The 25,965-nt window shown below is 44.2% G+C and overlaps 2 protein-coding genes across 2 annotated transcripts in view; both read right to left on the bottom strand.

The window, feature by feature from the left end:
• CLIC5 (chloride intracellular channel 5) overlaps positions 1–6,461 on the bottom strand; it is a 42,250-nt gene extending 35,789 nt beyond the window's left edge. Inside the window, exon 1 of the mRNA XM_053460005.1 lies at positions 5,916–6,461. Coding sequence (XP_053315980.1) covers positions 5,916–6,350 — 435 coding nt within the window. The 5' untranslated portion in view covers positions 6,351–6,461. The remainder of the gene's footprint in view (positions 1–5,915) is intronic.
• Positions 6,462–13,437: 6,976 nt separating this feature from the next.
• On the bottom strand, positions 13,438–25,965 carry LOC128483141 (aminopeptidase NAALADL1-like). Its single transcript, XM_053459203.1, has 19 exons — positions 25,737–25,965; positions 22,611–22,783; positions 22,318–22,439; positions 21,575–21,694; positions 20,812–21,001; positions 20,566–20,659; positions 20,333–20,434; positions 19,198–19,283; positions 18,829–18,948; positions 18,322–18,407; positions 17,392–17,455; positions 16,707–16,774; positions 16,499–16,590; positions 15,849–15,939; positions 15,432–15,513; positions 15,162–15,335; positions 14,845–14,932; positions 14,393–14,485; positions 13,438–13,707 (listed from the first exon to the last, which is right to left on the bottom strand). Exons 1-19 carry the CDS (start codon positions 25,931–25,933, stop codon positions 13,524–13,526), a joined length of 2,226 nt encoding a protein of 741 aa, XP_053315178.1. The 5' UTR covers positions 25,934–25,965; the 3' UTR covers positions 13,438–13,523.

The raw sequence follows: 25,965 nt of genomic DNA, 5'->3' as shown, positions 1-25,965 counted from the left end.
AAAGTAAAACTTCCTTTAGTCTAATCCTCTGACTCTCTAGTGTTAGATTATTAGCTCTTGTTGTAACATTTCTCCTCTTTTGAAATAAACGTCCCTCCTGCACACTTTGTTAAACCCCTTTAAGTATTTAAATGTTTCCATCACTCCCCCCTCTGGCTCTTCCCTCCTCCGAGCCGCACGTATCGAGACTTCTTACTCTGCACTGATCATTTTTATTTGGAGGTCAGCTATGACTCTTAACACCAAGGAAAAAAACCTCGGCCATAATGATGATGAGGGTGATGGGAGTGGTAAGCCCCCAAAAGCAAAAAGGTGGTCAAACTTCTGGAAATATGTATATTCTATTTATTATTTCTCTCTAGCATTATTATGTCATTTAACCCCTTCTTGTGCGTGTAAATCCTGCAATATACTAAGTGTCATCACTTAGGTGGGTTTCACACGCACACTACATATATGTACAGCTACATATAAACATGATAAACGAGAAAGTTACTTAATTTTAGTTATTTCCCTATTTAGGATATGTGGGTAAATAATTAATTTTGTATTTTTTCCCATTATATCATATTGTTGCAGTTTTATAGATTTCTCATCCATGATGTGGATCATATTTGGATATATTTACTATATTTTCGTCCCGGCGGAGTTTAAACTCCCATCACTCTCAGCAACCGCTTGTCTAGGCTGAGAATATCAGTAATAAAGCGCTGAAATAGTATGTATGTGCCATAGACTATAGTGGATATCAATCAATAGATCAAAGGAGGGAAGCGCTTTGTTTTTTTTTAATGCGATTCACATAGAAAACACGAGCTTGGACACGAAAGGCAGGGGACTCGGTTACTATGGAAAGAGAGTGTCTTCGGATTGTGATTTGGCAATCAAGCTGGAGCAGCCAGGGCTGCGCAAGTCCAATTTCCCCCTGATGACTCTGAGGACACAAGCTTCATCTTAGGTGCAATGGAGAAAGAGCCTCTTACCTGCCTAATGATTGCGCGTTTCCATGGTAACTTGTCTGTCGTGACCGCTCCGTCTTTCAAGAGCGTCTCAAAGAGCCATTTTCAGGATGTCGATGGGCCGTGTGTTAATACAGAATTCATCGGATGGCATTAGAGTGCACACGGGAAATCTGGATTCATTTCTAGCTCCTTTCAGAATCTGATATGAAGAATTTGTCACCTGCTGTTTTTGTTTGTTTGTTTGTCTAGAATACGGTGCATCCTATTCTATAGACAGTATTTCCACCGTCTATTCCACCAAAAGTACACTTGCCATGATTAGATGAAACTAATGAAAGTTTAACTTTACTTAGAGAGTGGTAGGTAAGTGGAACAGCCTCTCAGCAGAAGTGGTAGAAGCTAATACAGTGAGGGTATTAAACATGCATGGGACAGGTGTATGGCTCCTGGATCTAAGATGAGACTGATTGAGGTTTGAGTCGTTACAGCAGGGAAAACGTCTTCTGGTTTTTCCTCTAGTCCTGTGTGTTTAGTTTTTACTTCCAGTGCACTCCCGCTAAAGGGCGGGGCTTCTGGACACACTGGCCCCTCTGATTGGAAGAACGGGGGAGAGGCTGTCTCTGCGACTCCGCTGCTTTGCGGAACTACCCTAAGACGCTCCTCTATCTGCACCTCACTTTCTCTGCAAATCTGTCGGCAATATTGGGGCTTTTTAGGGCACTTCTGCAAAAGGGCGGAGTCGGGGGAGTGGGTTTGTCTGGAAGCTCCGCCCTTTTTACAGAATTGCGTCCGGAGTCACGCTTGAACACACAAGATAAGTGGAAGACAGCGGATAAGGTAAGGAGACAAAAAGAGAGAGTAGGAGAGAGTGTGAGAGACAATTCGGGATCTATTATCCAACATGTAGGGGCAAGGCTACCTCCAGATAGCCTTTAATGGGTGGAGAGTGGGCAGAGAGTGGGTGGGGAGTGGATGTGACCAAATGCCGCTCTTGTGCCTGGGGGTAGAAACTGACCTGAGACAGGAGACTCCAGGTGAAATTTAATTGGTTGATGCCAGAGGAGGCCCTTGCAGGCGACCAATAAAGTGGCTCGCACAGCCCTTTAACTCCTGACAGCGGAACCATGGTCTCCCCGCTCCAACAGTTAAAGGTCCGTACGAGGGACTCTATTGGTCCTTCGTAAGGACATTTTAAAGGTCTGTACGAGCAACTCTATTGGTCGCCAGAAGGGGGCTCGTCTGCCATCAACCAATGAAATGCAGGTGCACTTCATTGGTTGATGGCAGATGAGGCCCCTGCCGGCGACCAATAGAGTTGCTCGTACAGACCTTTAAAATCCTGGGGCCAAACCTGCTGCATAGTGCGTACCGCGTTAACCCCATATTAACCCTTTCTACAAAAATGGAGGGAAAAAAATGAACACGAAGAATGTACACAAATATTCGCCCGAACTGAACACAGGAACAGGCGAATATTTGTGGAATAAGAATATGTGACCCCCCCCCCCCCCCGCGAAGACGAACACGAAGAGTTGGCCCAAGTCTAGTCTTTATTGACTTTGCTTTGTGCACAAAAGCACAGTCTGGAACAGGAAGGTGCCAACCCTTCCCGCAGCTCTCCTTACAGTCCCTACAGTTAAAGGATCTGACAAAACTAGAACTGACAAACTAAGACAAACCGATACATTAGGTAAAGAGAGCTTACAATCTAGAGGGGGTGGGGTGTAGAGAGTGGCAGAGATTTGTACGCGTCTCTGAAGAAGTGCGTTTTGAGGTTTTCCTGAACACTGAAATAATCACAATTTCTTGCTGTTTTCAAATTCCACAGAAGTTTTCATGTGATCATTAAGTTATTACCGCTGTGTGGGTGGGAAGACTTTGCCTCTCCAATTATAAATTATCTACAGGTCATGAGTCATGCAGCGGATAAGTATGCGGATCGCCCTTGCTGTTAGGTGGTTAATTAACTTGTAAACCATATTAAAAAAAAACAAACAATAAATATTTAATCTTGCGTGAAATCGGTTATAGAAACCAAGCATTAACAATTCTTAAGGTGAAATTTCGATTTAAGGAGCCGTCAACCCATTCTTAAAAAATACATGTTTCCTCCGTGTGAAAAATTCTCTGCTAGGTTCCTTCCTGCTGCTTGCAGCCTAGTTTGTCTAGCAGACATTCGGCTTTTGCCACAGACAAGGAGCTGTTGGCTTCTGTGTTGTTTCCAGTTGCATATCTAGTATATCTAGGAACCTCCAGGGTTGGCTACCCGGAGCTCCACCTCTTCTGTTATAGTGGGTGGGGCTAGCTATGCAGGGGCAGGGCTAGCCCTAGTTAGCCTTTAAAGGATCAGAGAGTGGATGGAAGCTTGGCAGCGAGCGGGCATGACCAAAGCTGTCTGCTTGCCAAGAGATTGCAGATCTCCTCTTTACATAAGGTGAAACATGGCAAGTTCCCATTTATGGGGGGAAATACTTGATCGCTGCTGCTACTGACCACTGCGAAAACTTTTTTGGCGCGACTGCCCTTTTAAATAAATATTTAAATCAATGGGCACTAGGAATATGGCTGCTCCCTATAGGTGCAAACAGTTGCTCCTTAGAGATGTTGTTCCACTTTCGATTGTTTGCTCTACGGGATAAATCACGCAAAAACACCACCTATATGTAAGAAACTATTTAAGTTGCTATACTTATAACCTACCATTTAAATAAAGTCTAAGATGTCCCATCCCACCATGAAAACGATTCATTCCAAGGCTTTATTCATAATTTTGAACGATAACGTCTATGACCTAGGTCTGTATGAGGCGTAACACGCAACGTGAGCATGTTAAGGCTTGTTTGAGTTACACCATCCATGGGTTCCTGTCCATTGTTTACAGGACCTGGGATAATGCATGTTTATTTATCATTAATTTGTGCCAAGAAATATATACACAGCGCTTCCAAGGTAGCGGAATATTCTTTTATTGTATAGGTTTGAGAATTCTTTCTTCTGAATAATTCATGAACCTTTGTTGGTTAATTTCTGGGCTGTATTCACTACATTGGGAGTTTGTGGGTGAGATGAAGATTTCCACTCCTCCTGTAAGGACTCAGCTGGTCCTGTATAATGTATAGTTAAATAAGATGAAGGTTTTTCATCTCGACTATGCTTCATTCAGGGTCTGCTCAACTGTTTCAGCAGAAGAAGCTCACCGAAGATCAAGACCCCCTCCTAGAGCAGATAAAATCCCCCCACGCAAGAATTCTCAGGGGCTCCCCTTGCATGCGGTGGGGCAGCAGTAGTAGTGCACGCATGGACACATTAATGGAGCCAGGTTGAGTGCCAGCCCCCCAGAATAATGTGCATAGCATAACACTAAAAGATGGCGCTTTCCTGGGTACCAACCCCTCATGGTTCAGGCACACCAGGCAGTTGCCCAGGACACCTGGTTCCGGTGCAGGACTGGCTTGTGCCATGTGGCACCGGCCCATCATGCATTTGCCAGATGCCAACTCAGGCATGCCTGGTACTAAGACCTTCCCTACCGGGCATAGCCATTCATAACGCATGGAAGTCAGGGGATCAGGCCCGGACTGGCCCTTTGGCCCAGCGACAGCTAACGGGGCCCCGTACTGACCGGCGTAACAAAACACATCACTACAGCCGATGATACCGAGGAAACCTGTATAAATGTATAATGTATAGTACGATGTGGAAGAGAAAATTATTACCAAACATAACGGTGTCTTTTACTCTAATAAAACTTGCATTTTTCTCAGACGACTTTGCTATTATCTGAGATTAATACTTTTTGGGGTTAAAAACGAAGCTTCAGGGAATGGGGCGATATTTTAGATTTTTTTTTTAGGAAAACGCGGGTTGTGTCTCCCGGAATGTTCTACAAAAAAAAATACAGAGCTGCCCCCCTCTTTTCTCCCTCATGCCACATTGATGTACTTTAGGCACGAGTCTAGTGTGGCCGCCTCCATTTTAAATTGCCCTTCTGGGGTAAAGACCCAGGGCTTAAACCTATTCTGTCAGCTACAAACTACTGTATTTTCAAGTTAGGAAAATTGAGGCTTCAGAAAGAACATCCCATTGGTTGCTATGGTGACAACGCCACTTTGCACCAGAGCTTGGGCTTATCCACAAATCCAGTGATATTTGTATGGAATTGTGATATGGTTGTAATGGAGATATCTCGCACCGGGGGGACCAAATGAAAACAGGTTTGATGGTAATTGAGTTTTTTGTTGACAAAAAAGTACTTTTTGTACCAATAACACGGCTTGTGTGAAGAGCAATTCTGATGCTAAGAAATAAAAACAGATGTAGTCACCATAGCAACCAACAGGATATTCCTGCTAATTTCACTAGAATTGCTTCTTTTTACACAATATTCCTAGTCAGTAACGCGTTTCACTTTAGAGTATCTGCCTTGATATACCCCGCGCCTCGCCTGTCCCAGGCTCCCTCTAGATTGTAAGCTCCTCTGTCGCTTTGAGTTTAGCCTTCTCTAATTTATATAATGATATTTGTAATCCCGCCCCCAAATGCACATCCATCACCCGGTGCTAGTACTGCAAGTACTGAATATCAAGCGATCGTATGGGTCAAACCACAGCCTTGTATTATTATAACACCAGGGAGTTGCCCCCCCCTGAGTCTCAGAGGTTTTTGCCCCAATCTCAGGGTGAAGGGGCAGATTTTCAGGGTCACGCAGTCCGGAGCTGACTCTTCCTCATTTGGCACTGCTGTGATAATTTATACTCCCAATTGGTGCTTTCGCTCCCAGTGTATTATGGTTGATATCCCTGCTTGAATGCAGGTGACTCCATTAAGTGTACCTTGAAAGTCAAGGTTTGCATAGGACGAGTCATCATTACAGCTATATATTCGAGCTATGTGCATTAAGAATGCCTCCCCAGCCCACATATATATCATATATCATATCTACAATAGCCATACCTTGACGTAGAGAGCTATTTCGGGGTCTTCAGCTCCATTGTCGTCAGCGTGAATATTTCGATTGTTGTTGAGTTGTCCGGTGGGGTCCAGCTGGCGAGTGTGAAGCCCCTGAGGAGGGACGTACTCCCGGGGAGAGGTAGGAGAGGTCGGGGATGAAGAATAGTTGATATAAGTTGGAGAGAACGGAGACTTGGAGGTGTACGGGGACGTTGGCGTGGTGGACGCGGTGGAAGATAAGGACATGCTGCTCCTCAGCTGTCTCTCCTTTAATTCTAAGTGCAGTTGAGGTCTCAGGCTCTCCCAGTTTGCCTTGACTCCGTATCCTTCGGGGCTCAGATCCATGCTGTCCGGACTGCTGGGGGCAGAGTAGACCCTCTCCTCATTAAGCCACCCTTGAGGCATTGAGGTCTCATACAGATGCTCAACCTCTTGCATGGTCAGCTGCGTCTGTGGACCACTGTAGGTTAACGAGTCCGGGTGATCAGCCAAGGCGTTTTGGGATGCAGCTGTCACGTCTTCGACTCAGAGGTCTCTGAGGTGCAAGGTACAGAACCGCTGTGACAAGCTCAGGTTAGAAAACGTCACTGGCGATCTCAAAAAGTATCAAAGATCTATCAAGGGTTCCGTAGGCATGTATCTGGAGATAGCATCAGGTAAATATTTACCAGGGGCTGCTGTCCGTAGAGCAGCCGGGCTCGGTATGCACAAGGTGCAGCGAACGCAGCCTTCAGACTATGCCCAGAGGAGGAGCCGGCCGAGCACTGCCTAACAGCACAAACATAACACAGCCCCGCATGCGTGTGCCCCGCACACTGCGTGTTCCCAGTCAAGGTCCGTGCCACTGGTAGACATGTGAAAGTTTGCGTAGGTATCATTCGGAAAGGGCAGCCGCCATATGCAAAGCGAAAGACACCCCGGGATATGCCATACCTGTCCCTCCTATTGCTCTAAACCAGGGCAGTCCATCCTGCGGCCCTCCAGCTGTAGTCCTGTAGCAGCTGGAGGGCTCTAAACTATACCTGTATAGGAGAAAGATACGTTAAAAAGATAAAGATTAAAAAACAAAAAAATTACATTCCAAAGTTGTCTGAATTAAGCCCCTTTGAGACCACCCAAACAGGCGTAGATGTGTTTGTGTATAATAATGGAGTAAAAAAAAACTTAAACAAGTTTGGTCCTGATGGGCATCCCTAACGTGCCTTTTAAAGCGTACTCTACTTTCGATGACCCCTGTTCTTGATTGGCATTCATGACATTTTGTTTTATGTATTATACATTTTGGGGTACTCGCAGGTAGATATATTTTCCAGATAAAATCAAATCTGGAAGTGTGTAGAAAATTCCAGATACCCGCATCTATCGGCCTATTTACTTGAGTATTTCGAGTATTCCATGAAATATGAGTAACCACGGGACGCCCAGATAACATTATTCTCCTCACAGTTAGGAGTTCATAGTACAAACTAACATCCCCGGCCGCTCGGCAGGGCTCGGCTTCTAAAGTACCCATAGAACAGGGCCGGCCGTAGGGTACCTAGCGTACTAATGTTTAATATTACCCCTTGTGCATAGAAGAGGCGATATCTCTCTAGTAGGGTGAGAATACAAGAGAAGAAAAACTATGTAAAGCTTAATATGGTCTGGATACGACAAAGAATAGTAAATAAAAAGGAGACCCAAAAAGCCCAGTAACAAAGTAACCGTACTGAGTAAAGACAAGTGGAAATACAATCCAGCTCCCGGTATGTATATCCCAGAACACGACCCCGCACCGACACAACAAGTCCTTCCGTCCACTAAGTGGTCTTCCCAGGAGGGTCCCCTCATGGACCCAAATGTGACATTAGCCATTTGAAGGGTTAAAGCAGAAGGGGTAGTCATATTACGAAGCTCTTTCAGCCCTGAGAGTGCGTAGCACAGATGTTCTTGAGTTGATGTAAACCATAAGCATTACATAATGAAGTATATTTCTCTCCTCTCTAGTATATGCACCCCGGTACATTTTTGTATTATTATTACATCACATTATAGGCTTCCATGGGTAGCGTAGAAAAGAACCTAGGGGTTAAACCTGGTCATTTTTAAGCTTAAAGGTAAAGCATTAGCCCCTCTTTGGGTCCCAAATCCTCTGACGTCCCTCTTTCCTCCCCTGATGATCCTCTTTCCTCCCCTGATGATCCTCTTTCCTCCCCTGATGATCCTCTTTCCTCCCCGATGCTCCTCTTTTCTAGGATCTCAGAATGCTTGCTGGGTATGAGGGGATCGCAGGGTTCTACAGCCCTAAAAGCCCCGATAATGTCTATTGAAACAGCAGAAAATGGTTTATATTTCAAATTGTTTAACCCTTTCCATGCTGGGGCCAGAGCAAATTTTTTCATCGTGGGAGCCCAGGCCAGGCCTTAGTAAAGTAATCCAATAGATGTGGTCGTACATGTACGCAGCTCACACAATATAGTGCAGGATGGGCACGCATAGGAAGGGGTTAAAGTCTGTAGTCGTGTTAAAGATACAAATTCTGGGTAGAAAATAGATATTCCTGCAAGTATGTTAACATATTGCACCTCTTTGAAGGCTATGACTCCCATCACCCCAGTCATTATTCAACCCAATACCTGATTACCACTGAAACCCTAAGGGTTAAAAACAATGCATTATTCTTCATCTATATGGTTGCATAAATAGCCAATCAATAGGTCACAAAGTCACCTAAACTTCTCAGTAAAGCCCCGCCCCCCGGGTATATTTTGTATATTTTGCTTACGCTGCCAATATTTTTAACAAAGTTATGGAAATACCAGCTAATTTCAATAATATAATAATATAATAATGTTATTTCTGTTTAGTTACAATGCATTAGAAATAAATTATTCCAAATATTGTGTATACGTTCTGGCCCTTTGCACGCAACTGTAATCTATATATTTTCTTTCTACGGGGAAATCACTACCAAAATTATTTGTTCCTAGTTTGCTCCTCTAATGTTGTAAAATAAATGGTCAGGGAGAACCGAATTTAAATGAGAGTGATGTGAGTGGCAGAATATCTTTACATCGGACATTTAATGTACCATTTAAAGGGACAATTACCCCTATCGCTAGCGAAAACACCAGGAAGCACAATTGTTACATTCCTTATTTAATCTTTATTTTCAAGGCTCTAGGACATTTCTGTGAGATAATCCGTAATACTAATAACCGATCTCCATGCTCCATATATAAACACGTTGGTCTCGTCTTAGATTCAGGAGCCGTATGTCTATCCCATGTATGCTTAAATTGCCTCACTGTATTAACCTCTACCACTTCTGCTGGGAGGCTGTTCCACTGTTCTACCACCCTTTCAGTAAGGTAAAGCTTCCCTATATTTCATCTAAAAAATAGAATTGTAGTGGCACACCTATAGAAAGTAATATAAGAATAATATGAATGGGTGCACAAAGCTCCCACCTGTGCCCAACAGGATCCGGATCTCTCTTGAGAAATGCCTATAGGCCGAAATGTTGGGGGTCTCAGATTTTTTGTCACTCTGATTTTTGCTCTTTTTGATCAGGCAAGTGCATTATATGTTTTTTTATTTACATTCTGTATTAAAAGCTTTGCTTTTTATAGTATTTTTTGCTTGTTGAGCGTTTGAGTCCTGCTCCTGTACATCATTTTACATTCCATCTAAGCCTCTGACCCTCACTTTATATCATTACCTCCTCCTTTGCAATAAACTTCCCTTCTGAGCTTTGTAAAATCCCTTTAAGTATTTAAACTCTCTCATCACATCTGCTCTCTCTTCACTCCTATCCTATCTCCTAAACCCAATGTCTGGGGAAGTGCAGCCGTAGCACATGATCATGTACTCAGCACTTGTATGAACAGCCTAGACTGCAATAATTGTAGAGCGTCTCCATCTGTAGAATGCGCTCTTAGACCTTGATAGGGACGTGTCCGTTAAGGTCCCACCGGGATGGGAACGTGTGCTGGCGTGGTGGTCCTGAGCTCATGGACTAAACCGGTGCCCAGGCAGCATTTGGTGACTGTGATGGGCAATAATGTATTTTTCCCAGGGTCTTGTCTGGTCGATGGCCAAGTTCATTTGGAAGTAACTGTTAAAGGACTTCCATGATTACTAAATCTGACTTAAACATGCATGATGTCATAGTGACATCACACACAAGGCAAACAGCACTCAACCAATGCTCAGTGACAGCCCAGTCTGGGTTGATTTGGTACAAAGTTGGGCTAGAGTTGGGCCAAGAAACAAACTAGCGGAATATTCCTCCAAATGACAGTTGAAAAGGTTATATTAATGTGTATCTAATGCTCCATGTTGCGCATGTTCCTGTTTGCGCATGCACGTCTCTTATCCGCCTGCGCATGCACTCCATGTGGCAAAAAAAAAAAGATGGAAAATAAATTTTTGTTACTGAAAAAGATAAAAAGAAACAAGCAAGCTCCTTCCCTTGGAAACAAGAGAACATGGAAGATCTATGGCGTGTTTTGGTTGGTTAGAAAATACCACTCGCCCCGCGGGGTAATTCTAGTTACGTTATCTCGCGATGGACTTTGACTTTGAAATGACATTAAGATGTTCATCATCATCATTATTATAGTTCGGTGTCATGATTATAGAGGCTACACCCAAATACCGTGAACTTTGGTATTTATAGTCCACCATAAAATAAATCGTTTATTAAAGCGGAATCACACATAAGGTATGGAGCGCACGGCGCGTTCCGGATCCATATTGTTAATAGATAGCGTATTAAGGCTTTGATCTTTGCCTTTGCTCGTTAACTATGTCACTAACGCGGCTAATGAGTGAATAGGTCTATCAATATTTTTCTTGAAGACGAGTTGAGGTTTTAACTGTTTAAGTGCTTAACCCCAGTGCAAGGCAGGGAATCGGAAACAGAGATAGACTACAGATCAGCGCGCTTCTCTCTTTCGTCCACTAGGTGGCGCCCTGAGCACGCACAGCCAGGTGGATCACTCTCTCTGGGGTTATTTAATAAAGTGTAAGGTGCTGTCGATGGAGATAAATTATAATCTCATTGATTGAAGTGTATTATGAAGAACGACGCAGGAGAAGCTCGCCCAACACCGACATTAGATAGTAAAAAAAAAATTCACCTAACCATAACGCACGATTTAGTGAATAAACTCCCTCTTCCTCTCTCCTGGCCTCAATATTTCTTTTTTATTATAATTTTGTCTGTCTCTTTTGCTATCTTTGTTGTTTATATCACAGTCAGGGAAATATTCCTGCATTGGATTTTTCAGGATAAGACCATTTTTTAACCTTTGCACCAGAATTTACTTTTTTTTTATTCGTCCATTTCTATGGATTATCTCTGGTGTTGTCAGTTGGTGGATTCTCTCCAACTCGCCCTCTTCCCTCTCTATCCAATCCTTCACTGGAAGACAGATAGGATCGGGAATCCCAGGAATCCCCCGAACGATGATTTACTTTGAGATCACTTTAATATACATTAATCTGCAGATAAATAAAATACTTACCAGCGGCACAAAGCCCCCTCTATGGCCGAACACACATATCCTACATGGCATTCAGCTAAGGAAAGGGGCAAATGTATAAGGGGGTATTCTTCAGAATCTTCCAATGCATTTGCAAGAGGGAGCCCATAAAGGACCACCCAGTTATTGTAAATGGAGCATAGAATTAGACAGCTGATAAGAACTGTTCAGCACCCAAATTAATAGTGAGCTGTGTTTAATTATGGCAACTTATTAAATCTCACGCCTCTGAAGCGGCTTCTTTCAAAGCTCAATTTAGCATCACTTTGAAGTTTTCATTTTGGCGTCCAGTACACAAACACACTTCAATTAGCAATATTTCAATTAAATAAATTGCATATAAAACAAATTTGCTTAATAAACACAATATTTGATCTCTTTTAAGCATTGAAATCTTTTTTGGGGCCAACATGGAAAAGTTACACTTTCAGGATCTCAGAGGTCCGCTTTATTTGTTAAAGGCGTACCAGAGATGCCGACCAGGGAGGTGGAGGGTCCTGGGGGGCTGCCCTAGGTTGCCCCCAAAGGTACGGCTGTACACACTTCATGTCAAACAAGCAAAACAGACACAGAAGGGTTGGGACAGTGACACTTCATGAGTGACTGTCCTGTGAAACCCAGGACACTTGGGAGGTATGTTGTAGCCCTTGCGTGTTCATTGCGTGGTTTATTTTCTGAGTTTCTCCTAGATTGCCTGCTTGCTGTTTCTGCTGAGTTTGCCGAGAATTTTTATCTTCTGGAAATGATTTGCCGGGAGTGCACCATGCGGGTCAAACTCCAAAGCCTTTCCATCACACTAATAGTTCTAGGTTTTCCCCCAAATACTTAGCATAAAAGGAATCACCTGTAAATGATTGGTAACACTGCTGGAGTCACGAGGGGCTTAATGGGGAGCTTCTTCACCTCTCTGGGCCAGTCAGGGGAGATCAGAGGATTTCCCTAACCAGCCCATGACAATGGGACAATGGGACAGGGTCACAGTGCATGAAAATCCGAGTTTTCCTCGGGACTGTTGGGAGGTATGCTATGAGGGCAGCTACTGAAGTTTTGAAGAAAAGCGAGGGGCAAAAACCACTGGATGACGACATATTTTGTGCTCCAGTTCCATTGTGGCACTTCCAGTGACCTTATTATAAATCCACGTTCCATGTCTGCTCCTGATATATATCGCCATCTAGTGGCCCAACCTAGGAAGGGTGCAGAATCTCCGAAACTGGTTTCCAGGACACTAAATTCAAGTATTGATATTTTATTGACCAAACCCAGTTCCTGGCTGCTTCCTGACCCACCTGCAATTAACCTCTCCCTTTGCTGGTCCCGAGAAGCTTTAAATCACCTGTGAATAATCCTCATCGCTTTTTTCTGACCGGCTTTTAGGAACCCGCATCATGTTAAATTCTTTATGACAACATCAGCCTTTTTGTTACTTTTCACACTGAGTTTTGGGTTAATGGTACTTTTTAGATAGAGACCGTGATGACTTGTGTGTCAGATCCCATGTTTTCTCTGCTATTTGTAGTTGAATTGCAGTTTGGCGGTTCTGATATGCAAACTTCAGGTTCCATCCTACACTTTGACCCTAACAGAGCATCAGGATGACCCCTTTAAGATGACGCTCATTACCCCCTTTAGTCCTGAACGACTGCAGTGGTCGTGTCTAAAGTTTATTAAGTGTACTGAAGAGGGAAGAAACTTTGACCCAGCATGATAACAATGAAAATATACTCCCAGATCTATCATCTTGTATAGTTTGTGTACTAAATGTAACACAGTACGCACAGTTTGTCTGGAGGTCCTCGGGGACTGGATCTTCTGTGAGTACAGTATTTATGCTGGCAGACCAGAGACCCCCAGTTAAAAGGTCCTGTTACTAGTGAAATGGGAAAACAGATGGGGGAGATGGGTAGGAACAGGTTAAAACGATAGGGTAATCCCAATGCATGCTTCTTTGGTGTGTCTGTATTACACACCATTCCCATAAAAATGAAGGTCAAGAACGTCTGAACAATTATTTAATAATTATTAAAATCTTTCTTGTTTTCTGCATGGAGGAACAACGGGTCACCAGTTGGAGGAGAATACTCTAGACGTTAGCGGCCGCCTCTAAGGTGGATGCCGCATTCTCCACGGCCTGGATTGCGATCGTTAGGTGCCGGTGGACGTTTCCCCAGTCTTCTGTCGCGTTCCTGGTGACGGCATTTTGGTAGGCATCTGCCAGGCCTGGGAAGGTGACCACGCTGGAGCTACGCGATGCCCAGATAACATGGCTTTTAAGATGAAAAAAATAAAATAAAAATGAATTAATGGTGATGGACACATTACCCACATGAGCGAATTCAACACGTATTCCTAACACGGTGGTATTGGTGTAGATGTAATGGAAGGAAGAGAACCATTTATTTCTAAGAACGAGAGGTGAAATGGCGAGGAAGGAAGGAATGAAAGAATTTATAATAGGAGGTGGAGGGCGACACAAATACTGAAGATACAGAAGTTGTCCATTTTAATTAAAATGTGGGTTATTTAGGATGATGTGTATATAAGGTAAGTTCTTTAAGAGGTCCGGTCTTTTCTGATTGTTTGGCCAGGGTTTGGAAAGTGATGTCCTTCCAACGAGATGGTAGGAACTGGGAAGAGAAGCACTTGGCTTCTCAATGTCAAGCAGGAGCAGCTAAAGCCCTTTGAGAGGAATGCATCTACTGCAAATGAGAGGATACGGTTACAGACCAAGAGAGCTTAATCTTCTTAAATGTTTCATAAAGCCAACATATTAAAGTCTTTTAAACATGTATATTAATATGGTACACCCAGATATCCGTCTCCACACTGGGCCATGGCTGTGGGCCTACATCCAGAGATGACATTATATAGGAAAAGCATTAGGGGGAGAATATATTAAACATATTCAGCGTCATTTATTTGAAAACACCAGCGAACCCAGAGCTGATCTACCTGTAATATAATTTATCAGGGAAGGCCATGTGGTTAACAAACGCTCGTTCCAAGAGCATGAGCTGGTCATTTATCATCCGGATTTGAAGCGGCCTGAAATAAAAGAGAACGTTTCTTAACTGAAGTGCGGACTGGAACAGCGGGAAATAAGAGCAGGACTCTTTTCTCATGTTGTACCAATGTCTTGTCAATTTTAGCATTAGTGTTAATTAATGTAAAAAATAACAACAATATAACACTGGTAAAGACCAAATCCACTTAAAAGTTCTGTTTTTGTAGTCCTGGTTAGAATGTTTTTGCGTGATTGTTTTAACAAATAGCCGTGGGTGTTCTATTACTATATTATACATAGGATATATAATAATAATGATAATTATTATAATAAAAAAGTGTTAAAAGTAGCATTTTTCATTCGACTCGTATGCTTGTTCACGCAGTCGAGGTCCACTCACATCTTATCGGCATCTTTTAGGTTTCTAATGGTTTCTTCCAAAGTCTCGGAAGCCACCTTGTACCTGTTTATAGCCACTTTCAGTGGTTCTGAAAGACAGAATAAGAGAATAAGAGAGTGCCATGGAACTTGCTATTTGTGAATCGTAGAGATCATGTAACCAGCTAACGTGAGCTCAGGACCTTTAAATGCCAGTCCAGCTCCGGCTGCATCAAGGCTATATTGGTCTAACGAGCATAGTAACATAGTGTTGAGGTTTAGGGAATAACTAATTCTTTTATGAATATCTGGTTACGTTTCCCCCCCCCCCCCCGGTACCTAGAGAGATTTTGTGATGGCTGAGAACGGCCTGAAAGTTGTCCTCTGCTTTCTTGTAATAATCTTCCAGGAGCTCCACATAGTCTTTCGCTCCCAGAGGGAGGATAAGGCTGTCGGATAACCGAAGGAGGACGTTGCCCGCCGTGCGCGCTACCATCTGGTGACTGGTGAAGCCTATGGAACAGTGACAGGTATTAGAAAGAAGAGGGACCCCGGACAGAGGCTGACAAAGGTCTTTATGTGGCTGTTTGCTCTGCACTGCGAAGTTACCTGGATCGATATACCTGGACGCATAGTCAAAGGTGTCAAATGCCGTGTGGTAAGCAGGGTATATCCTGGCTGAGGTTACTCTCTGTTGGTGCAAAACATGGGAAATAAGGTTAGGGTCCGGTTATTTGGGAATTTGAGCTGGGTCAGCGCTGGACACTCTTGTAGAGCCAGACCTCCAGCCCGGTATGAAGCTAATGTTGTCCTGCTCAGCTAGAATAATCCTTATCTTTACTCACTTCGGAAATCCAGAAATGCCACCGGATACCTGGCCCTCCTGAGTTGCCTTTGGTCTCCAGGTGGTGGAAGGGGTCTTTTGTATTGCCCACTCCTCCAATATCCCAGGTGCTGCTAAGTCTGCCTACCCAACTTGGACCCAATGGGAAAGTCTACTTAGTATAAAAGATTTAATTGAATTACCCTGTCGTAAGTATAGGCAATGTCCATGCAGGTTATCCCCAGGTAATGAAGAAAGGGGGCATAGTCACTGCCCGATCCCAAGGACCCCAACCTAGGAGAAAAACACAGAAACAATGCAGATTGTGACATTTTTCTACCAGCTTTAACCCTTCTTCTTGTTTTATCTTCATGCCTACGCCATTCGTGTTTAAATTCCCTCTCTCTATTCCTCCCGCAAACATTAAAAAAGATGCGTTACCCCAACGAGTCTTAATGGCCGCGCAGTGACGGCTAACAGACACGGTATAATGACGTCATGAAAAAACATAAACCTTTTCAGAAGTTTTTTTTCCCGATTTTATGGCAATAACGTTTTTTTTCTAAAAGATAACAATAATATATATTCTGGAAAAAATAATAAATCAGTTCAAAATGTATTAAATGGAGAACAGCAAATGTTCCCCTCAAAGGTAATATGATAAGCAGTGATTGGGACGTATGGTAAATGAAACTGCCTTTTTTTGCCCCATTTTTCATTGCAATTTGTTTTCATGGACATTTTGGGAGATTCTTTGGGCATTTGGCCGGCGCTGTGTATCTGGGTGGAGGTTTTGTAAATGGGATTCTGCCTGGTGGCACAGGACTATAAGGCGCGTGGCAATGCCCCTTACTGGGGTATGATCCCGTATCGAGGGCTGCTTCGGTTGTAGTGATTCTTCCAGTTCTCGTAGACGGAGAGCGAGGCGTCCTGGGATGTTTGGACCTGTGAATACAACACGTAGGTCAGAGCCGCTTTGCTTTGATGGACTGCCGCGTCATATGATGAATATTGTGTTCCTCGAGCTGTTGATGATAATTTTTTTCTCTACTGTAAAATACCTGTTTGGATGCAGAAAAGATGACGCTCTGGGCAGGGGGGGTTCCTTGGGCTCTAAGTGAAGCGTTGGCTAAAGCGAGACAGAAGAAAATATAAGTCATTTATGTATCATTTTCAGCAAAGGTGAGACTCAAGTGACAAGAGGGAAGGTAAGAGAGCCTTGTGACCTATGATGTTATATGAAAAGTGCTTGTCCCCTGGCAGCCACATGTCTGATAGGACCAGTGGTATATTTTGGCTATGCGCTGCCCTAGACCTGCCCCAGGGCTGTACCCCCTCCACCCCCACCACCACTTACCCCCATGGCCACTGTCCTGTATGCGGAGTGATGGAATATGATGTCATATGTCGTTTGCTATGGCACAGTCCTCTGCTTATAAGGGAGATCTATGATCCCCCAACCTGCCCATGGAGCAGTGGCTCGCCGGGGAGGCTGATTACTCAATGGGGCAATATGGCACTGGTTACGTGGCAAAAGAACTGCTGTCCCCCTCTGACATTGCCACCGTAAGCCTAGGCCACCATACATCACTGAATAGGGCAGTTGTGATGTCACTCATGACACACATACATGTATGATCTATGACATGTGCAATTAAAAAAGGTATTCCACCTAGAAACACCTGAGAATCTGCACACGTCATTATATTATTTATTCTTATCTCTCAAAGATAATGTATACCTCACCAAAAACTGAGATGTCCACATTAATGTAGGCCGCTGTTCTGTCTCTCAACTTGCTGTAATATTCCTAAATCAGATTAAAAATACAGATATTAACATAAATGATACAGATTATTATATATTATAGGGATTTATTGTGATGGAGTGTGTGACGGAACTGTCCATCATTGGGGCCCCTGGAGAGGACTGAAAGCAAGCCTGCTACCCGCAGATTATGGACCCTGTCTCCCTGCCCTGGCGAGTGGGACTGTTGTCCTCGTCTGGGACCCAAACTGCCCAGTCTCTAAGTGCACCCCAGGACTGGTTAGTGGGACAGGTGCCTTTTGCCAGCCCCCTGCATCCACAACTCCAGGAGCGACGGAGCTGTGCTCCCCGACTGAACTGGATGCAGGTTGGGGTCTGGCCCCAGTTCAGTCTTCTTTTTAAAAGGGGAGATATGTGACAGAATGAGCTGTCATACAGGGGCCCAAGGTACTCAGAGATGGCTCCAGCCTGGCTGCCAAACAGGCAGGAACTCCATTGTTTAATTAATCCCATCAATAGGATTGCTGACTGGGGATTAAAGGTTGGGTTGAATACATGTATCTGTTAATTTATGTTAATGAAGTTCTGTGGCTATATCAGTTTTACTACATATATGTAGTTTTACTACTATATGTTTTACTACAATAAACTGTTCATTCCTGCTGTACTCAGTTCAAGGTAGTTGTGTCTACTTATTGGGTACACATAGCAGGGTTCCAAGGTGCGCATGCTGACCGGTGCTGGAAGTGATTCCGGGGACATCAGGAGGATACATGTGGGTGATCTCTGGGAGTTACTACAGCTCTCTTGTGAACCCGTTACATTTATTAATAATAAATATTGCTACAACCGGAGTAGAAATTTTAGTTAATGCCCCAGTGGTTGCCATACTAAACACCATTCCATTACCTCTGCAAATTCTGTTGACCCGATGAGACCAAATTCTTCTGCTCCCCAGCTTCCGAAAATGATGGACCTCCGAGGACGCCACTTACCTACAAAAGCATTACAGATGAAACGTGTGATAGGATTCACAGATTTCTTACAAGACATCCCTGTATAATCATCATCAAGGTGGGTTCTGCTTTGGTGGTGGTGTTCCCATGGACGGCCTCTGTGGTAGGTACGCGGCACGGACCCCCGGCTAAATGTCTTCAAGAAGGTCCCCTGTATCAGGAGTGCTTCATGATCCAAGGACGGCCCCCCCCCCCCCCCCGGAACAAAAACTGGATCACGATTTTTAAAACACCCTTTGGGTAACCAAAGTCAAGTCTTGATACTCCAAAAGGTATATTTGTCATTCTAGAAGCGAGTTTGAATATGCGATGGCAGAACATAAACTAGATGGTAGGAGACTGCTTGAAATGGCACATCGTCTCGGCTGGATGAAGCGAGGGTGAATTTGGGGAGAATTACCTTGTTTTAAGTTTTTTCCAAGGACCCTGGTTATCTCCAGCATTACTGCTGTCCCACTGCTTGGATCGATCGCTCCGTGTACCCAGCTGTCTCGGTGGTTCCCGTACATAACGTACCTATCTGCGTACACAGATGACGTGTTAATGAAAAAGGTAGGCAGCGCATGCTGCGTGAAAGGACAGACAAGGATGCTAAATTAAATTAAAATTAAATTTGTTTTGCTTTTAATTATTTAAAGACATAACGATGGCGTCAGTGTTTAGAGGAGGAATTATGGTATATTCCCAAAAAAATCATCTGCCCCCCTTTTTGACCACGTTCCGAAATGTGTTCTTGGTGTTGAAATAAGTTTTTTTTTTCTGCCCTCACCTGGTTCTATGGATCCTCTGATTATTCCCATCACATTGGCTGAAGATTTTATCACTCTTTTATTATAAACGTTGACCTGGACGTCGCTGCAACAGAGGTTGTAACATTGTTAGGTTACGATGAAATGCAAGTTCGTATTAAAATGTATTAATACAAAGGTAAATTTGTAGAAAAAAAATGAAATAAAAAATATCAAATAATATAAAATATTACCTATAAAATATCTGATCACAATATCGGGTATATTGTGATCAGATATTTTATAGGTAATATTTTATATTATTTGATTTTTTTTTTTTTTCATTTTTTTTTTTTTTACAAATGTACCGGGCTGTGCTGTAATTGGGTAGTAAGAAAAAAAAAAAAGAAAAAAACATAGGCTCCTTATTGTACCCCCTCTTTAGACCGACAGCCCAGCTGTAGGATTTAGATCAAATGAAAAGGGGACTTGTTATCAGTGCAGCAGATTTACAAAGCCTGACCCCCATACCTGCACGTGTTCCTTATTGCATACAGTATGTCGGAGAGATCGACTGATCAACATGGATTAACTGGTTTATTATGTTATTGGCTGGATCTACTCACACACCATACACTAACACGCACACTCACTCTAATACCATACACTTACATAAACACCCTGTTACTCCCCCAGGGGCCACTAGCTTTAGCCTGACCCCTGATACTATATGATGATACACACAATCATGCTCATGCACAATCAACACCACACTCTAACACACAGTAACACAATTCTCACACACTTATACATATACACACTCTCTCTTAAACCTCACCCTCTTCATCTCTCCTTCTCTTTCCCCTTCTCTCCCTCTCACCACTCCTCCTCTTCTCCTTTTTTTCTTTCACCACTTTTTCTCTTCTCTACCCCTTCACCTTGCCCTTCTCATCCCTGCATTTGATGCCATTGGCAATATAAATATTGATGCAATCAGTGGCGAGTTCTGATCTCCAAGAACTAGTTTCACAAATAGCAGAGGGTCACAGGTAGGCGAGTAGAAAGAAATCATAAGGTTACTATTTTTGAGTTATGGAAATACAGGATACATGAGTATGGTGGGAGTTCCCCTTTGAAGTCAAGTTTTTGTGGTTTGACGCTGTGGTCATAGCTTACCTATTAGTGAAGTTAGTGTCTCCCCTAAAGCCAGGACCGGTGTGATAGACGCACCCCAGTGAGCCCTGCCAGCTACCTGGAGCAGGAGTTCCGGCAAGCGCACTGCGGGGACACAAAAGGACAATTACAGCAAGTTCTATTGTATCAACAGAATGTTTGCCAGAAGGATCATCTTGATGTAATGTTCTGTAAACTTTATATATATCATGGAAATGTCCACATAAATTATTCACCATATAAGCTTTTTGGCGTCCTCAAATCCTATTGGCTGAGCCGGTATAGGCGAAAGGCCTTTGATTTGGGATTCTGGAATTCTGTAAGTAAAATCTGCAAAGAAAATGAAGAATTAGTTAATTAAAAAAATCGGGCAGGAGCAGTTTCAGCATGGATAAGACTGGATGACAATAAACAATAAAGAATAAAGCTGATGTTCGAGGGAAACAAGGGGGTTATGAGAGAAGGAACAGACTGGCACCTACTTTTAGCAGGATAATACGGCGTCAGCTGATCTCCAAAATTCTCCTTGAATGAACCCCGTTCTACACCCGAGGAGGGCATATACCAGGAATTGGGGTACGTTTCAGTGGGGTCGCTCTTCCCATCGTTAATATCTTTGGGGTCGGTGTAAATTATTACCCCTGTCACTCCGAATTTGTCAGCATTAATGGCCTGGATAGTATAAAATGTGTCAAGATTATTTGTTCAAGGAAATGAAAACACTTTTTAAGTCCTAGAAGCCCGAGGCATTTCTGCTTTATTCCATTATGTGGAAGGTGCTTCAAGAGCGCCTCTTTCTCTTCTGGGGCTGCATGGCCTACGAGGGGATATGCACCCCTTCCCTTCCTTCCTTGACCAAAGCCAAGGGGATGCCGGATCTTTTAGGACCCCCAAATAGAGGACCCACTGAAGTCTTCACTGAGAGGTAGCAGCCAAAAGGCATTGCCCACTCATTCACCCCACCACAAAGACCACCACCAAAAAGCACTGTGGCCTTTCCAGTGAAAAACAAAAAAGTAATCATAACCTAAAAAACCGACATTGTATATTACGGTATTTGTCCTGTCTTCCCAACCAAGCCCCCATATTGACCAATCGGGCAATCCAGTTGGCTATGCTAAAAACCCATAATTGCTAATTAGCCGCTTACTGGGAATTACGTACATTGCAAATGGGGCTCCTCAGATTGTTATGTTCTCATATTTGCACATTAAAGAGATTTAAAAAGCAGGCATGCGCTCTCACCTTGGTTACTCTGCCTATCCCACCGTATCGTACGATGGCTATGGTACCATTCAGGTTGGTCCTGTTAGCCAAGTACTCAAAGTCACTTATCCGGCCTTCATTTGCATAAACCAATTTGCCCTACGAGATAAACACAGGGTGGGTGACATGAACGGGTGGCATGGGGTGGCACTCCATGAAGGTTATGAGGGAGAACAATGGGGGAGAGGGAGAGAAAGCGTTATGGGGACCCTGCTCCTGTGTGTACGCGTGGCGAGGAGTGGAAGAAAGATGATGCAAATGTGAGTGGCTAAATGAGTGAAGTCAGGGAAGGAGAGAGAGAATTAAAACATCAGCAGGATACATCTTGGCAACAAAGAGGTTTATTCACTAAAGTGTTTGCAGTACGGGTGCCATTTTGTTTCATCTACTCAATTTTGCATTAATATTGGCCAACACAATGAGCTTCTTCGGCAAAAAAAAAAGAACTTGTTTGGTCCTCTATAATAATACATGGTTAAAACAAAACTAATTGTTAAAACTACACACTATTTAGGTCCATCTGGGGTTGTCGAGAGTGCCAGATGGTCCATGCCCTATGATTTTTTTTCTTCAATTAATTCAATAAAAACATCCTTTCTCTTATGTCATTGCTACTTTTTTTCCCCAACCTCTACATCCCTGTATTTAAAAAGTCACAGGGGAACTTCTTATCTTAGTCTTCTTAATTTTTAAAGAGTTAATTGTTAAATTTTGAGATTTACCATGACAGTTCCATTAGGAGCAAATGCAACAAATGGTTGTAAGATGTCAGGGTCCTTTTGGTCATCGGTGAGAGCCGATTCCGCACGTTGGGAGGTAAACAGAGCATTACCATCTGGATTCACTAAATGAACAAAAGAGATGGAGGTGAGACAATAACATTAGGAAAGAGTTGGGGAGACTTTAGAAAAGGCGGAGGTCATGGTCAGAGCGCCCAAAACACAAAGTTGAAGGTGACATCTACTCACGCTCTATCTAGGCGTGATACCTACAGGTTGCCCACAATAACACTTACACACTTTGACACTGTTAGGATTCTGGCTATCGGGAAATGACAGGAAGACGTCATATCTTTCTTCTTTAGCATAATCCAAACCAAACTCAGAATTGTTCCACCGAGACAGGATCAGTGCTACCAGCTCCTCGTCAGCCTGGCTCGTTGCCACATGAGGCTTCTTGGAGAGGACTCTGAAGAGAGTGAGAGACAAGTCAAGGTTACCATGAAAAAACATATTGTTTCCTGGAGAAATATAGATGATGCATGCTATCCAATTTAATCTATTGATTATCAAAGTGAGTACGTCAGGTAGAAGCATGTAGAGCTGTTGAATTAAAACTCTCCCTACTTGGGACTGGGAAAGATACGCGACTCTAATCACTTATGCCAAAAGACATACCGTATTGGCTCGAATATAGGCCGCACTTTTTTCCCCCACTTTAAGTCTTTAAAGTGGGGGTGCGGCCTATATTCGGGGTCTAGCACCCGACGCCCAGGACATGCAGTCCCGGGCGCCGGGCAGGCAGCGGGGTTAGGATACAGATCCCCCGCAGCGGTGCAGGGGACCTGAATCCTACTCCCCGATATGCTCAGACAGCCTCCCCTGCCAGCACTTCCCACGGGGGGGGGGTGCCGGCACGGGAGGTTGTCTAAGCGATGCGTTTTACCTCTGCCCCCCCCCCCTGGACTTACCGGAGCAGACTCCCGGGTGTCTTGCGTGGCCGGCGGGGGACATCTACGCAATACGCGTATACAACTTCCGGAAGTTGTATTGCGTAGATGTCCCCCGCCGGCCCCGCAAGACACCCGGGAGTCTGCTCCGGTAAGTCGGGGGGGGGGGCAGAGGAGGACAGTGGCAGCATATCTCGGAGGGGGGAGGAGGAGGAGGACAGTGGTAGCATATCTCGGGGAGGGAGCACAGTGGTAGCATATCTCGGGGGGGGACAGTGGCAGCATATCTCGGGGAGGGAGGACAGTGGCAGCATATCTCGGGGAGGGAGGACAGTGGTAGCATATCTCGGGGGGGGACAGTGGCAGCATATCTCGGGGAGGGAGGACAGTGGCAGCATATCTCGGGGAGGGAGGACAGTGGTAGCATATCTCGGGGGGGGACAGTGGCAGCATATCTCGGGGAGGGAGGACAGTGGCAGCATATCTCGGGGAGGGAGGACAGTGGTAGCATATCTCGGGGGGGGACAGTGGCAGCATATCTCGGGGAGGGAGGACAGTGGCAGCATATCTCGGGGGGGGGACAGTGGCAGCATATCTCGGGGAGGGAGGACAGTGGCAGCATATCTCGGGGAGGGAGGACAGTGGCAGCATATCTCGGGGGGGGACAGTGGCAGCATATCTCGGGGAGGGAGGACAGTGGCAGCATATCTCGGGGAGGGAGGACAGTGGCAGCATATCTCGGGGGGGGGGCAGTGGCAGCATATCTCGGGGGGGGGACAGTGGTAGCATATCTCGGGGAGGGAGGACAGTGGCAGCATATCTCGGGGAGGGAGGACAGTGGCAGCATATCTCGGGGGGGGGACAGCGGAAGCATATCTCGGGGAGGGAGGACAGTGGCAGCATATCTCGGGGAGGGAGGACAGTGGCAGCATATCTCGGGGGGGGGACAGTGGCAGCATATCTCGGGGAGGGAGGACAGTGGCAGCATATCTCGGGGAGGGAGGACAGTGGCAGCATATCTCGGGGGGGGACAGTGGCAGCATATCTCGGAGAGGGAGGACAGTGGCAGCATATCTCGGGGGGGGGACAGTGGCAGCATATCTCGGGGGGGGACAGTGGAAGCATATCTCGGGGGGGGAGGAGGACAGTGGTAGCATATCTCGGGGGGGGAGGAGGACAGTGGTAGCATATCTCGGAGAGGGAGGACAGTGGCAGCATATCTCGGGGAGGAAGGACAGTGGCAGCATATCGGGGGGGGACAGAGTGGCAGAATGGTTTTTTTTGGTGCTTTTTTAAAGAAAAAACTTTTTCTTTCAAAAAGCACCAAACTTTTAGGGTGCGGCCTATATACGGGGGCGGCCTATATCCGAGCCAATACGGTAAGTTTGGCCACTGGCTGGATATGCACAGTCCCCTATGTTTATATAATCTCGTAGTGTAGCGGCTGCTCATTACGGGACCCGATCTGCCAATTGAATGGCAATGGTAGGTATGGGGTGCATGCCAGCGGGCCACTGAGCATTTGCCCCATATAGCTGGTCCAAGCTTGTCATGAAACACCATATCTTAAAGGTGATTAGGTTTGTAAACAATGTATTATTTGCCCTTTTGACTGCTGTGTGCACTTTGTCAAATATAATGTTACACAAGTGTAATAAATCAGCAGAACAGAGATAAAAGTCACTTTGAAAGAACAAAAAAAAAGGATAAAATTGCTATCAGTCATCAATCACGGGATGGATGAAAGAAATTGAGATTTTGTCTACTACTAATTTAAAATAGATGAGCTCTCTAGGTGTAAAGAATACTGCAGATAATACTGCAAATAAAATAATGTGCATCTTAGGTGAATTAATATAAATAAAAAAATACTATTATTTATTATAAATTTAAAATTGGAAAGAATTACCAGGGAAGAAGAAACAAATAGTAACTACTGTGATTTAATACCAGAAATTGGGTTATGTATAAAACAAGTGATTGTAATTGTACCATTCCTTTAGGTTGCTATGGTGATAAGATTACTATTCAAACATTGCACTAGAATGGCTTTCTTTGATAAATAACCCCAAAACGTGCAGTTATATTCGAAAAAGACAAAATATGTGCAACACTTTGTAACAATAATAATGTTGAAGGGACACTTCAACCATCATATGCACTTTAAAGCTTATGATAGCTAAATAGTCCCTTTAAACTTTGGGTTTGCCCCCCTTTGTAATCAATGGGACCACTTCCAACCGTTGATTGTCTCCTTCAAGTAACCAATCAGAGACAAGAAAAGAGAAATGTCTGACCACTGAGGAGGAGGGCAGCTGCAGCAGCAAAGCTGCGACTTCTAGCACTTTTAACATTCCCTCTTCTGGAACGGGGATGTCAGTGACATTAAACTGCCCTTTTAAATTAATTATATTAATGATATAATGGGTGAGATGTGTGCTGGGTATTCTAGACATCTATCCATCATCCTACCTCAGTTTTTCTTCGATCTGCCGATTGTCCACCTCATTCATGAATTCCCGGATAAACTCTTCATCAAGGTCCTTAGATAGATCATCTACCCAGCTTGGTTTAGTATTGTTCGTAATGCCAAAGTGACCAATCAATAGGCCCACCGCTAATAAAACTGCACCTCCCAGAGTAAAGCCTCCAATCTTTAACCAGTTCATTTTGCCCCAGATGTTTCCGAACCTCTAAATAC

Source organism: Spea bombifrons, chromosome 3 (assembly GCF_027358695.1).
Source record: "Spea bombifrons isolate aSpeBom1 chromosome 3, aSpeBom1.2.pri, whole genome shotgun sequence".
Classification (NCBI taxonomy): domain Eukaryota; kingdom Metazoa; phylum Chordata; class Amphibia; order Anura; family Pelobatidae; genus Spea; species Spea bombifrons.
This window is presented reverse-complemented; position numbering and strand designations above follow the sequence as displayed.